At 38.1% G+C, this 15,340-nt stretch overlaps 1 protein-coding gene across 2 annotated transcripts in view; it reads left to right on the forward strand.

Moving 5' to 3' along the window:
* The window catches only part of LOC123523311 (putative inhibitor of apoptosis), a 34,608-nt gene extending 19,670 nt beyond the window's left edge, over positions 1–14,938 (forward strand). Inside the window, exon 2 of one of the 2 annotated variants that reach the window (XM_045300999.2) lies at positions 11,208–14,938. In XM_045300999.2, the coding sequence (XP_045156934.1) occupies positions 11,216–12,163 (948 nt within the window). In that variant the 5' untranslated portion in view covers positions 11,208–11,215 and the 3' untranslated portion in view covers positions 12,164–14,938. The remainder of the gene's footprint in view (positions 1–11,207) is intronic. The other variant, XM_045300997.2, reaches the window with a different exon arrangement.
* The last annotated feature ends 402 nt before the right edge of the window (positions 14,939–15,340 follow it).

Genomic DNA, 15,340 nt, shown 5'->3' on the forward strand with positions numbered 1-15,340 from the left:
CCAGAAACAGAAATTTAAAGGTCGGGGATAAAGTGCTTTACTTTTACCAACTAACCACAATAAGTTGATGCTTCAGTGGAAAGGACCTTATGAAGTAGTTGATGTGGTCAACAAAATGGATTTTAAAGTAAAAGTCGGTGACAAGGTAGGGCTTTACCATATCAATTTACTAAAAAAATACGAAAAAAGACAAGATATTCTTGCAGGAAGTGTCGCCGTGATCGAGGCAGATGTTAGCACAGAGACAGGGGTAGTTGATGACGAAAATTTGCTCGACCTTGTCAGAATAGGAGGATCAGAAACATATGAAAATGTACAAATTACTCCTCATTTGTCTGAAAGCCAAATTACTGAAATTAAGTCGCTTATAAAACAATATCAAGACATTTTCAGTCCTGGAACGACGAATCTTGTAGAACATAAGGTCGAACTCACAACCACAGAACCTGTTAGAGTCAGACAATACCCCATACCATATTCGAAACGAAATGAGGTTAACCAAGAGGTTCAACATATGTTAAAGACTGGTATTATTGTGCCTGCCACCTCTGCATACAACTTGCCTATTGTCATGGTAAAAAAGAAAGATAACACAAACAGATTTTGTATTGATTTCAGGCGATTGAATTCTGTAACGAAATTTGATACAGAACCTATGGGAAATGATGAAGATATTCGGCTAAAACTTCACGGGGAGAAATACTTTACAAAATTGGATCTCAGCAAAGGTTACTGGCATATTCCTGTCGAGAAGCAATCCAGGCACTTGACAGCATTCACAACATCTGAGGGAAGTTTTCAGTTCCAGAAAATGCCATCTGGCATGATAAATTCAGGTGCTACATTTAATAAAATGATGCGAAAATTATTGACAGGGTGCAAACATGCTGACAATTACGTGGACGATATTTTAGGTCACACAGTGACATGGGACACACATATGTCAATGTTACAAGATATTTTTAAGAGAGTTAGGGATGCAAAGCTTACATAAAGACCATCAAAGTATCTCATAGGATAAAGTAATATTTCATTCACTGGACATAAAGTCGGAAACGATCAGCTGGAAATGGAAGATGATAAACTAGATCGCATAAGGAATGCTGACGAACCTAAGACTAAGAGACAAGTACGGAGCTTCCTTGGTCTTACAGGATATTACAGAAAATTCATAGCATCGTATTCAGAAGTTGCAGCACCCCTGACAGACTTAATCAAGAAAGGAAAACCTAATTACGTCGTATGGGAAGAACAACATGCCAAAGCTTTTAATACTTTGAAAACCTTGCTTACACAAGCACCTATTTTACGGTTACCAGACTTTTCACGGCCTTTTATATTACAATGCGATGCTTCAGGTACTGGGGTGGGAGCAGCACTTCTCCAGAGGTATGAAGATGGACAATTTCCCATAGCATATGCCAGTAAGAAATTGCTCCAAAAAGAGAGGAACTATAATTGAAAGAGAATGTTTGTCAATAGTTTTTGGTGTTAAGAAATTTCAGAAGTATTTGTACGGCAGTGAATTCATCCTGCAGACTGATCATGCCCCATTGAGTTACATACAGAAATGTAAAGTAGAAAGCTCAAGAATTATGAGATGGGCATTGTTTTTGCAGTGTTACAGATTCAAAATAGAATCTATTAAAGGTACAGAAAATGTATGTGCTGATTATTTAAGCAGACAATAATGGGCTATGTGCGTTAGGTGTAACAGATCTTTAAAAAAATCAAGAAATAGTAAAAAGAAAAAGAGATTTGTTTACAAATTATTCTTCATGTTTATGAAAATTTTAAAGTATTTTCTTGAGAAGGGGGCTATTTGTTAGAATAATTTGTATATTTGATATATTGATAACGTAACACATAAGCACAGATAGTGCTTGACTCCCTTTTTAGGTTGCTATTGCTATAATTATTTTTGAATTGTGGTTAATAATAGAATTTGGGTCATTTGTGGCTGATTTGGGTTCATTATATGGCTAACTGGGTCCCAGCTTCGCACATTATGTCATATACAAAAGTTAAAGAGTACCAGATATTTGATAGAGCAAGTACTCGTTGTAAAACATAATGTTTAAATTTGGACCAATCAGAAACAAGTTCTAAAAATAGCACGTCTGCTGGGTATAAATAGGTAGATGGATGACAGAGAGCTCATTCGGTATCCAGCGGTCGAAGAAGACGCATCGAGGATTCAACTAATAATTTATCCCAGTGCCTTGATAAGGAGACTATTGCAGTTACCCTGTCAGGGCGGATAAATTATTAAAAAGAAGACTTTGGAAGTTCGTACACTAAAGAAGAGTTGCAGAATTTCAACCAGGTTTCGAGTTATAGAGCCAGCGCATAGAAGTTTTACCTTAAGTGTAGTTGAATGCTTTATACGATAGCATATATAGGCTGAGCATCGGGAAGCTGAGACAGAGACCCAGAGTTTGGTAATCTACTGAGATAGTAGGAGAGTTCCAGCTTATGGACGGTTCAGCATTATTGGCGAAGTACAGCCAAGGCATCGGGGATATACTTATATGGTAGTTGAATGCTACATATGATAGCATATAGGCGCTGAGCATCCAGGAGTCAGGGCATTCATATAGAGTTGAGAGGACAGAGGCCGAGCATCTGTGCGATAGGACTCGTATGTTGTTGATTCAAAGACATTGTCTGACGGGAACTTCAACAAAAAGACCAGTCAAGTATAGAGTCTCCAGCCTATAGGAGTTTGGGCTAATTGAAAATTGTTAGTTTGAAATATTTATTGATTTGCCTGATCCCTGAAATTGTCTAGCTCATAATTAAAATCATTTACGAATCATTGGTACACGAGTCATTTAGGCAAGGTAGCCAGAGGAAAATTCTATATATGAGATATTTGGTCTCACCAGCTCTACGTTTTAACAAAGGACATTCTACATCGTTTGTCAGCTAGTCTAAGACATAGTCACCTTAGCGATTGGACCCAAACCATTGTTCAAGATACTAAAGGCGTAGGCACTTCCCTGGGTCATATAACCAGTATCCTGACAACAACGAACAAAATGTATGTTAAATACAACCATGTCAACAACATTATATAGCAAAGGATGACAAAAAAAAAAGAGATAAACGAATCCTTTATTTCCATTGTGGTCCTTAAAACTAAATGAAAACTGAAAGACAGCTCTTTCAGCAATAGTAAGAATGTGAAAGTGACGAATTTTGTTAAAATGGATAGAGTAAAAGAATAAAACAATTGCAGTTTACTTAGTAACTGAGCTTGGCCACTGCCTGCTTGAAGGACTCAAGGTCAGGCATGGTTGCAATATTTGGTGGTAACCCATTCCACAAGACTGTAGTTTGGGGGAAAAAGGAATATTTCAAGTAATCTGAACTGACATGGACTTACTTGAGGAAGACTTAAGGGATACATGTGCCAAGTAAACCTGGTAGGGGCCTGTAAGTAATTGGGGAGGGAGATGACTACAAGGCCATAGTATATCTAATAGAACATGACAAGCTTAGACTCTTGACGTCTGTTCTCAAGCGTGCGCCAGTCAAGGGCATTTTGCATTTGTGTTACGCTGGAATAACGGGAATAATCATACTTGACCCATCTGATTGTGCGTCGCTGGACCATTTCCAGCTTGTGAATGTTGACCTGTGTATGTGGTGACCATGCACATGAGGCATATTCAAGCTGCGGTCTGACCGATGTTTTGTAGGCTAGAGTTTTGATACTTTCGTGTTTTGTTTTGATGTTGCGTTTAATGAAACCTAGTTTTCTGTTTGCATTTGTTGTGATTCTGGAGATACAAGTGTTCCATCTAAGATCGTGACTGATGTCGACTCCAAGGTATTTGGCATCTTTAACTGGGGACAATGTTTGGCGATAAAATTTATAGGGGAATTCAATGGGTTTCCTGTTGCGTGTTATATGGAGGACCTGACATTTACTAGGAATAAATTCCACGTCCCATAAAGATTCCCATTTCTCTAACTTAAGGAGATCATTTTGTAACCTTTGACAATCAGAGTGGGAAGTTACCGCGAGATAGATGGCTCTGTCATCTGCGAACAGACGCATCTGGGATGTGACCGTGTCGGGGAGGTCATTAATATATAGTAGGAAGAGAAGGGGCCCTAGAACAGGTCACTGTGGGACACTGGACGTGACGGGGACTTGGTCAGATGTAATGCCCTCAACTACTACTGATTGGGATCTGCCTGTAAGGAAAAACTGTATCCAAGCCACGATTTGGTCACACACACCGTGTTCTTCGAGCTTGTATAATAGTTTTAAGTGATTGACCTTGTCAAAGGCTTACTAAAGTCAAGCAGGGTAAGATCGGTCTGTTTACCAATGGAAATATATTTCGCTAGATTGTCTACTAACTCAATGAGCTGGGTCTCACAGGACCGTCTTTCACGAAACCCGTGCTGCAGTTCATAGAGTATGTTATGTTTTGTGAAGTTTGTGGATAGGCTAGATACTATGACGTGATCCAGGAGTTTACATAGAACACATGTTAATAATATGGGCCTATAGTTAGCTGGATCACTAGTATCACCTTTCTTATAAAGAGGGCGACGTTTGCCTTCGTCCACTCAGAAGGGAGTTGACCGGAGTTTAGGGACTTTTGGAATAGCAGTGATACTATATTAAGGATCTCATGGCGGAGTTCCTTAAGGACAATGGGCTTAATCTTCTCTGGGCCGGCAGCCTTGTCCACTTTGAGGTTTTGGAGTAGTTTCAGGACACCATTTTGGTCTATTTTTATGTTCGGCATCACTGGGTATTTTGGGTTCCTTAAAGCATTTTTGGACAGCTGGGACAATGATAGTGAGGAGATGCCGGAGAAAATAGATTGGAACTGTTTACTCAGGATATTTGCTTTTCCTAGGTTATCTGAGGTGAGGGTACCACTGGACTGATCTTTAAATGGGTAAATACCTCTCTTTCTAATAAATCTTTTCATGTCTTCGATGACCCGTGGGAGAAGCTTTTTGGTACCTAATTTCTTAATTTGAACATATTTGGAAATACCTTCTTGGATTAATTGACTGAACTTGGTCCAGAGGTCTTCCACTGATAGAACCTCTGCATTTTGGAGGATATTGACCTTAGACCTATTTATGAAATTCTTAAAATAATCCCATTTGGCTTTTCTAAATAATGGGATTTCTCTGGGTACCTGTCTGTTTATTTGCGGTTTAAGCCGGGCTTGGTTGTTAAGAACCGATCCAAAACATTGTCATTTCGGCTGGGAGAATTAACCATTTGTGTGAGGCTGTGATCATCAAGGACTTCAGGTAGCTTATCATATGTTTGGGGACAGTTACAGTTGGGCTTAAGAACAGATGTGTGATCAGAGTCCAAGAATAGTTTCGGGGTATTAAAGTCACTAAATATCCATTTGGTTCCTTTAAAGGGTCTGGTAAGTTCCAGTGACCTTTCAAACTCAACGACGCTTTTTATATCACTTTCGTTTGGTCTATAGTACGCAGCAACATAGAGAGGTTTGGCTGTATTCATATTAATTTTAACCTATAGTATTTCACATGACGTATCAAGGTGTTGCTGCACTGATGAGATATACTTATTTTTAACCAGAATAAACACTCCACCTCCTTTACCAACTTGTCTATCTTTACGGAAGGGAGTATAACCTAAGGATGATGGGAATATTTCACTTGTGAGGTGGTCTTTGCTCAGTAAGGACTCAGATCCAACAACAATATCTGGGTTGTGCCTATCCAGTAGGACATGGAACTCATGTTTTTATTGACAATTGACTGGCAGTTCATGATCAGGTACATAACCTTAAAGTTAGCATAGGGGGGAAGATTATTATCTGCTTTTCTAGGCAACCTGTGGGAACCTGAATCTGCTGAGGTGGGGCTATGATGTGAAAGGATTGAATAGCTAAATATGATGGTTGGTGGGTGAGTTACAGGTGCTTGATAGGTTGGAGATGTTTATTGCATTGCAGTGCACAGTCATGAGAACGAGACATCTAGATTAGTCAACTTGGCATTTGTGTTATCCCCTACACCTTGGCGGCAACGTGGTGCCACCTTTGGCATTCTCCACATTCTAAGGCTTGATCATGATCATAAAACTTAAGACCACAACTACCACATGGATAATTTGCACCAGGACCAGGGTTTAGTTCAATATCTGCTGAGAGTGACAGCAGGAGTAGGGACAAGTAAGCAAGAGACATGGAATAATGCGATTTCTTTGGGAAGTCATACATGTATGATCGTCTCAAACGCAGAAACAGTGCATAACACCGGAAGTTTACGAAAAATCTATGACAATGTCAAGGTCAGGTTCACCGGGTACAATGAAAATCTGAAAATTCGTCTTTAGTACACTAAATACTCAGTTTGTGAATAGGGATCGACACAAATATGCTAGTTTAAACCAACAGTTCTCAATAAAACAAAGATCAGGGACTAAAGATAAACTAGTGTATCAAGCTTGTTAAGCTAGTTTTAATATATAACTTTAGGTATTTCCAGAATTCTAGTATGGAGTACTTCTTTCATATAAACTATGCCGCACGTCGTAAAATTTTAACTCACTAATGATCTAGAAAAATGATGGCATTGAAAAAAATGAGTTGTCACTAGTGTGACGAATGCCCCCGAACGTGCCCAAGAACGCTACGGAAGTACAAATCATTTTGTGACATTGACCTTGACCTAAGAGACCTGGGTCATAAGCGTGACACATCTCAATATGGTTAACATTTGTGTCGAAAAATATTTTCAAATCCCTTGATAAATGGAAGAGTTATGGACTAGACAAGAAACACTGTTGACATCTAAGTGTGACCTTGACCTTGGAGTTAAGCGTCTATGTCTTGTGCAAGACATGTCATGTCTTTGTTTGGAACATTTATGCCAAGTAATCTTAAAATCCCTTCATCAATGACCGAGTTATGGACCAGACAAGAAACAGATCATGTTAACATTTAATCTCTAACTGTGACCTTGACCTTAGAGCTGGGGGTCTAGATCTTGCGCATGACATGTCGTCTTATTATGGGGATTATTTACACCAAATGATTTCAAAATTCCTTGATGAGTAGCAGAGTTGTGGACCGGACACGAAACAGACCCTGTTCACATTTGACTTCTAAGTGTGACCTTAACATTGGAGCTAGGGGTCTGGTTCTTGCGCATGACACGTAGTCTTATTATGGTTAGCATTTATGCCAAGTTATTTCAAAATCTCTTCATGGATGACAAGAGTTATGGACCGGACACGAAACAGACCATGTTAACCTTTGACCTCTGTAACCTTGAACTTGAAGCTAGGGGTCTGGCTCTTGCGCTTGACACGTCGTCTCATTATGGTAAACATTTATGCCAAATTTTTTTAACATCCCTTTATGGGTGGAATAGTTATAGCCCGGACAAGAATTTACATGGCCGCACACACGAAAGGACGGACGGACGAACTGTGCGGTTTTAATATGCCTACCCTAGGGGGCATAAAACAGCAACAAATTTATTCCAGCGAAAATATACACATGGATAACGGACAATTTCTGCTCAACAAGTTCTCCGTATAAACAATATTGCCTTAATGGTATTTTGGGGTAATTTTAAGAACATTAAATGTTATATAGATGTAGATGCAGTGACTGAAGAACCTGTAGACAAATGCATCCGCAGTCTGGTCAAGATTCCTGCTGTTCGCTTTAAAAGCCTATTGCAATTAGAGAAACCGTCAGCGAACAGCATGGATCCTGACCAGACTGCGCGGATGCGCAGGCTGGTCTGGATCCGTGCTGTTCGCAAAGCCACTATGCTGGTTTTCTCATGGCGCGGGTCAAATAGACTTTAAGGCAAAATTATTCATGAATAATACAGCTTTATATAAACAGAGTTAATACACATCAAGTGCATTTAAAAAATAATCTCCTCGACCCCTGGTCCACCCTTTTGTATTATCTGTTACTAGTTCTGCCCACATTTTTTTTCATACATATAGATTTTCTAGTTACGTTCATTATATTTTCATTCATTCACATTTTATGTTCTCTAATACATATACTTTTGGTGGCGTTTTTTTGTCGCTCAGATATATTCAATAAAGATAATTTAGAACAGGAGCTGTCTTCATGTACGTTTTCCCATGAGAAGACAATAGTTTACATCAAGCCAGTTCGTTTAAATTTTGCGGCGTACGCCGTATCTTCGAAGGAACCATGTTCACAGTACTGCCCGGTATAACCGGTTTACACAAAGCGAGAGGTATGTAAGCGGCAAATAAATAGACATTTGCGAATTAAGTCTACGTGGATTGTGAACACCTAAGACGATCTATGTTTCAAGGGGACCGTCTCAACAAGATTATTCTAATTTATGTGTGGTAGGAAAACATTCCTATAATGATGGTTTATGCCATAATACAGTATAAATGGGAAGAATTTTATTTTGTTTTTTCCTATCGTCCGTTCATTTTTCTAACAAAAAAGGCTGTCTATCTCTTCGTCCATCCACTACTGACAAATAAAAACAATAAAGCTATACGAATACAAAGTCTTTAACGCGGCCGTTACAGAAATAACAAGTGCTCCGCCAAGCGGGGCAATATAAGCCCGAAGGGTTATATCAGAGGATGGGAGCAAAATTTAAAGAACTTTACTGTTGAAGCCAAAAGGAAAAGGACAACAAAGGGAAGAAATTCCCCAAAAACCTTAAAGTCCACTAAAAATCATTACCATGTACAGATATGTCAAAATACACCTAACATTGCAGGTACCATCCATGTTGTACCACAGGAAAGTGGGCTCGGTCTTTCCCTACGGCCAATAATAAAAAAGTTACAAAATAACCTATTTATAGTAACATAAAAGGGAAGTAATTCAATGAAAAATATTGTAAGTGAACAAAAAAGAGATCTGCCAAATAAAAACAAGAGCACCGCAATGCAAAGCAACATAAACACAAAACAAAGTCATGTGACCTTTGACCGCTAAGTGTGACCTCGATCTTGAAGCGAGCCATGCTTTCTGCACGTCGTCTCAATGTGGTGAACATTTGTGCAAAGTTTCTTTAAAATCCTTCAAGCAGTTCAAGAGTTACACATCGCACTCGAAACAAAGTTACACCTTTGCCCCTAAGTGTGACATTGACCTTGTAACCAGCTATCCAGAACATGCGCTCTGCACGTCGTCTCGATGTGGTGGATATTTGTGCAATGTTTATTTAAAATCCTTCAAACAGATCACGAGTTACAGAGCGGACAAGGAAAAATAAAAGGCATATGACCTTGACCCCTAAGTGTGACATTGACCTTAAAGCGGGCCATCTGATACAGGCGTTCATCACGTAGTCTTGACGTGGAGAACATTTGTATCAAGTTTGTTTAAAATCCTTCAAGGGGTTCATGAGTTACAGAGCTGAGTCGACACGAAATTGCTAACGGAGAGACGGACACACAGACAGACAAACAGACAGAAAGACGACCAGATAAACACTTGGGGTATAACAAAAAACGTTCCTTCGGGCGTATAATAACAACAAAGGAATGAAGACGCCAGATATTACGTTTTCTACAGTTTTCACATTGGTTTACCTGCTGATCTACATTTTGATCCCAGCTGACCCAGTTTAGATTTTTCATGTCAGACGACGATGGAATGCGGATACATTACGATCAGACTAGCTCATCTTTTCAACTTTGTCGCAGATGAGCAACTTATGATATTGAATAACATTTCAGGAAAGTGTTATGACGCTAGATCAATTACTTTTTGCGATATGTATAACAAAACATTTCTCTGGCGAACTGACGGACGGGCAGACCAATCCAAATCTTTTTCTGTGCAGTTACATAATAAGCCAGACCTTACCATCATTATAGGAATGTTTTCCTACCACACATAAATTAAAATAATCATGTTGAGACGGTCCCCTTGAAAAATCGATCGTCTTAGGTGTTCACAGTCCACGTAGACTTAATTTGTAAATGTCTAATAAGACTTTCGCGATTCAGATAAAGTCCGAAAAAAATTCAGATACTTTTAAAAGTGTGAATAAGCATAAAAGATTGAAATAAAAATTATTTCTTGTTGATCATGTGACCAGCGTCTGTTTGTGTGAATTTTGTGTTACTGCTCACTTGATAAACCCTGGTGAAACGAGTTGCCAATTGTATATGCATATTTCTCATCCGGCGATACAATGCAATATATCCCAGAGTCTTTAACTTTAGCAATGCACAACACTTTTGTTTACCATGTTGGCGATCGAAAACAATGAGTACTCATCATAATGACATTAAAAGGAAACATATTGCCAAATACAATACCCGTTAAATATCGAGTATATGTTTTGTAAATATCGTAACTCGTATCGTAACTAAAGGTATTAGACTCCTAATACAATAGTTATTTTAAAAAATGGCATCTGCTTGGTAAATTCGTAAAGTTGAACTTGTTTCACACTATGTTGCAATTTTTAAACAGCTTCTATCGTACCGTTTTTTTTATACATTGAATAATTTATGATACTTCCTCAAGCTCAAGTAGAGACAAATTTCAGAGTGACGGCTACTGTCCAAAACGTTTGCAGAGAATTCGTTATCCCATTAATTTTGATAAAAGAAACATCAAACTATTGGCGAACTATTATAAAACACAAAATAAAAGTGTCAATATCATTCTTCTAGGGTGCCTCAAGTAAAAGTAATTTTATGAGAAAGAATGTAACTCATACATTGAAAATATATGGCCAGGTCCTGTGGGACTGTTTTAAGATTTGCTCACTTCGTGCAATAAAATAACCTTGGGGCAGAAGTAAAACTTACCTACATTTTTTCACTAAAATGTAATCGATCGAGTAAAGACAAAATAGACCACCTTTGCCGCATGTAACTTAGTATTTTTAAAGATGTCTAACTCTCCCCCCTTCTGTTTCAGAAGTAAGTTCATTTTGAGCACCAAGAAATCGATTTCCAAATGAAAAATGTTCACTTTTGTAAAACAAATCAACGATAATTCATGAAAATGTAAAAACCTTACTAGATAAAAGGAATGTAAAGGAAAACAAATGTTCCTAGTAGGGCTTGAACCTATGCCCCCTGAAAAATTAAAATCAAATTAGGTTTATCGTAGGAATTGAACAGTCTTTAAAAGGAGGTACACTATTATGGATTTAATCACATTGAACCTTAATAGATATTTAAACAATTTATTTATTTATAGATTCTTAGATGGCCGGAGTTCTATCGAGACCAGAGGATATTCAGAATTATTTTCGCAAAGAGAGAGGACGACAACAGGGAAACAGCCATACTTCAGTAAGTACGTCACGTACAAAATCACCAAGAAATGGAGACAAACAATCTAAGTGTGATACCTTGGGAATACTAACTGATAAACCAAAACATAAACAGTACGGTACTCTACAGTCACGAATTGGTTCATTCGAAAATTGGCCACATAATAAAACACAGGAGATAAGGCAGTTAGCTGAAGCTGGATTTGGGTATACAGGAGTAGACGACTCTGTAAGGTGTTTTTATTGCAGTATAGGACTTAGAGATTGGCCTGAAGGAGCTAGTCCCTGGGAACAACATGTTCTTGCCAGCCCCAACTGTGGTCACGTAATTAATTGTAAAGGTAAAGGCTATATCAGAAAGATTCTTGGAGAAAGAGACCAAGACTCTGATGTTGATGTAGATGATTCAGATGAAATAGTGGACACTGTACAGCTAGCTATAAATAGAAACGAAGATGCTGTTATTGTTGCAAGAGAATATTGTACAGATGAAGACATCTTAAAAAGGGCAATAAAAGCATTGATCAAGCAAGACGCACAGAAAAAATTCTCAGCTGTCGAACTTGTAAAAGTTATACAAGAAATTGAGGAAACAAACGAAACTGCAAACGCGACATCAAAGCTTACCGATGACGAAGAGCAAGACGATACAGAAACAGACGATGAAGGATCTGAAGAAGAAGAAGAGGATATGGAAGAAACAAACAGAAAACTAAAGGAGCCAGTAACTTGCAAAATATGTTATGATGCAATTGCATGTATTATTACGTTACCATGCGGCCACATGGTTTGTTGCTCCCAATGTATTTCAGCACTAGCTAAATGTGCAGTCTGTAGAACCCAAATAAAAGGCACCGTCCGAGCTCTGATGGCTGTTTGAAATAATATACTAATACATGAAATTTGCTGATTTTGATAAAGAAAGAGGCTGCTAAAGTTGATAGCTTTCTTTCATTTTCAATCTTCAAGTTTCTCATACTTTAAGCATCACTACATAGATATAACTTACTTTTCGGCAAGTAAATATCTGATAGCATTAAGGTTTGTGAAAAAGCTTATTTAATAAGTAAAGTTTCTTAAACATTTGTCTATGATTTCGTAAACATTTTGATTAAACTAATTTTTATGAATTTTTCGAATAAAAACTGCAACGATTGCTCGAATTAAATTTCTGTTATCATTGAAATAAATTTAATCTATTTTTTGGATTATTCGAAAACAAATGATCTGTTTCTAAGTTTAGACTATTTACTACGCGTTGTTTGCCCAATAATTACTTAAATATAAATGCACAATAAAGTCATTGGAGAGGTAAATCGATTTTGTGCACGTGATATTTGATATATTTCTGTTATTCGATAATCTAGTACCTAAATGTAATTGTGTCAGTATATTCTTAATATGTGTACAGATTTCGAAAGTAATTTTCTGAAAGTTCTGTGGAAGACCAGGAAGACGTGTAGTGTCCGTCCGTCCGTCCATCACATTTTCTTTGTGTACTCGACTCCTCCTATTATTATGTCTCCCACCACACAGTGGTATGGGAGACATATTGATTTACTCCAGTCTGTGTGTGTGTGTGTGTCTGTCACAAAGCTTGTCCGCACTCTAAGTCTAACATTTCTCATCTGATTTTCACAAAACTTAACCAAAATGTGTTTGACCATAAGACCTTGGCCAAGTTCGATAACTAGCCAAATCAGTCCAGGCATTTTGGAGTTATTGCCCTTGAATAACCAAAAATCGGCCTTTTTACTGTTTTCCATCCTCTAAGTCAAACATTTCTCGTCCGATCTTCACCAAACTTGAACAAAATGTGTTTAATCATGAGGACTCGGCCAAGTTTGATAAATAGCTAAATTGGTCCAGGCATTTTGGAGTTATGGCCCTTGAGTTACCAAAAATCGGCCTTTTTACTCTTGCCCGCACTCTAAGTCAAACATTTCTCGTCCGATCTTCACCAAACTTGAACAAAATGTGTTTGACCATGAAACTTCGGCCAAGTTTGATAACTAGCTAAGTCGGTCTAGGCATTTAGGAGTTACGGCCCTTGAATTACTGAAAAATCGGCCTTTTTACTCTTGTCCGCACTCTAAGTCAAAGATTTCTCATCCGATCTTCACCAAACTTGAACAAAATGTGTTTGACCATGAGACCTCGGCCATGTACGATAACTAGCCAAATCGGTTTAAGCATTTTGGATTTACGGCCCTTGAATTACCGAATAATCAGCCTTTTTACTCTTTTCCTCTCTCTAAGTCGAACATTTCTCATCCGATTTTCACCAAACTTGAACAAAATGTGTTTGACCATGAGACCTCGGCCAAGTTTGATAACTAGCCAAATCCGCCCAGACACTTTCGAATTATGGTCCTTGAATTCCTGATTGGATCCACTCGTCCAGACCATCTTCTTGGATCCACTCGTCTAAACCATCTAGAGAAACTAGACAGTTTTCATAGGGGCAGTTGTGGGAGACATGCGCTTTTCTCAAAAGCATCTCTAGTTTCAATCGGATATAAAGATAAACCTTCATACGTATAAGGTGGACATACGCATATTTTCGGAACTTTAATATTCGATCATTTGACGTTGAGTTATGGCCATCATGGATTTGTACTTTATTATAACCACACATGTACCGTGTGTGCTCAGTCACTCCTACATTTTGCATTACTTTAAGTTGAAACTGGTATACATCATCAATGACAAATGATGGAGTTGGCATACACAACTTGTGGGACGTTTATAGCCACTGGTTATTTTTTTAGTTATTTGGACTTTGAAATGCTCCATCTCTACCTTGTGTGCTCAACTCATCTTGCAGTTTCTATCCATTTAATGTGCCAATTCAAATGAAAACAAAATGATATAAATCATTTATATTTATATTAAGTGTACATGCACATACACAAGAAGTCGAGTGGTAAATGTCGGAGTTAAGCTCATATGATTAAAAAAATATCGAGGTATCACGAGGTTATTGCCGGCGTTGACGTTACTTAAGATGTTTGTTTAGTTTCACTTTTTTATTGAGGGGGCCTCCGTGGCCGAGTGGTTAAGCTCGCTGACTTCAAATCACTTGCCCTTCATCGATGTGGGTTCGAGCCTCACTCGAGGCGTTGAATTCTTCATGTGAGGAAGCCATCCAGCTGGCTTACGGAGGGTCGGTGGTTCTACCCAGGTGCCCGCTCGTGATGAAATAATGCACGGAGGGGCACCTGAGGTCTTCCTCCACCATCAAAGCTGGAAAGTCGCCATATGACCTAAAATGTGTCGGTGCGACGTTAAACCCAACCAAAAAATAACTTTTTTATTGAAACCTTTAAGATGGTATTCTATATTAACATTTTTCAGGTGACGTGTATCAAGGCTGATATTTTGCATTGCTTATCGGTTCATTAGATATTTGATAGGTATAAATTGAACTTTAAATATTGAAAGTATACAGCATTTTCAAAGTGTATTGTTTGTATCATATTGTCTCAAAATCCTGTTTGACTTTACATATCATTCGCTCTCCTGTCACAGACATTCATGTTTCTTCGCATTGGACTATTTTAATATGTATTAAAATATTTAATTGACGAGGACAGCATTGCCCTTTTTACTTCGTTAATATCTTTATCTGTCCGAATAGATTTTTTTTCTAACGACGCGCAAGAGTTTTCGCACCACTTCTTGAAAATTCTTGAGATCTTGTCACTATCTCGTGCAAAATTATTTTGACCAAGAATCTAGAGATATCATGGACACTACATTGTATAAAGGTAAAACGACACTCCATCACTGAATGTCTTTTTTGACCTCAACCGGAATTTCATGTATTTCATGACGGTTCGTGTTATGAAGCTCTCTAAACCAGCTTAAAATACGATTAACAAAAATCCGACTGGAGTTTACACAAGAACCTATGAAATTAAGTTTCCCTAATAATGACTATATTTCCTTCACTGAGGCCTTTTCTTTTTGCAACCATTCTGTCACTAATAACAAAGTTTCCTCAAGCTATCAGGGGTAATTTCCATAGTCATTTTCACTGTATCAAAAAAATACA

The sequence above is a fragment of the Mercenaria mercenaria genome, chromosome 3 (genome assembly GCF_021730395.1).
Source record: "Mercenaria mercenaria strain notata chromosome 3, MADL_Memer_1, whole genome shotgun sequence".
In the NCBI taxonomy this organism is placed as follows: domain Eukaryota; kingdom Metazoa; phylum Mollusca; class Bivalvia; order Venerida; family Veneridae; genus Mercenaria; species Mercenaria mercenaria.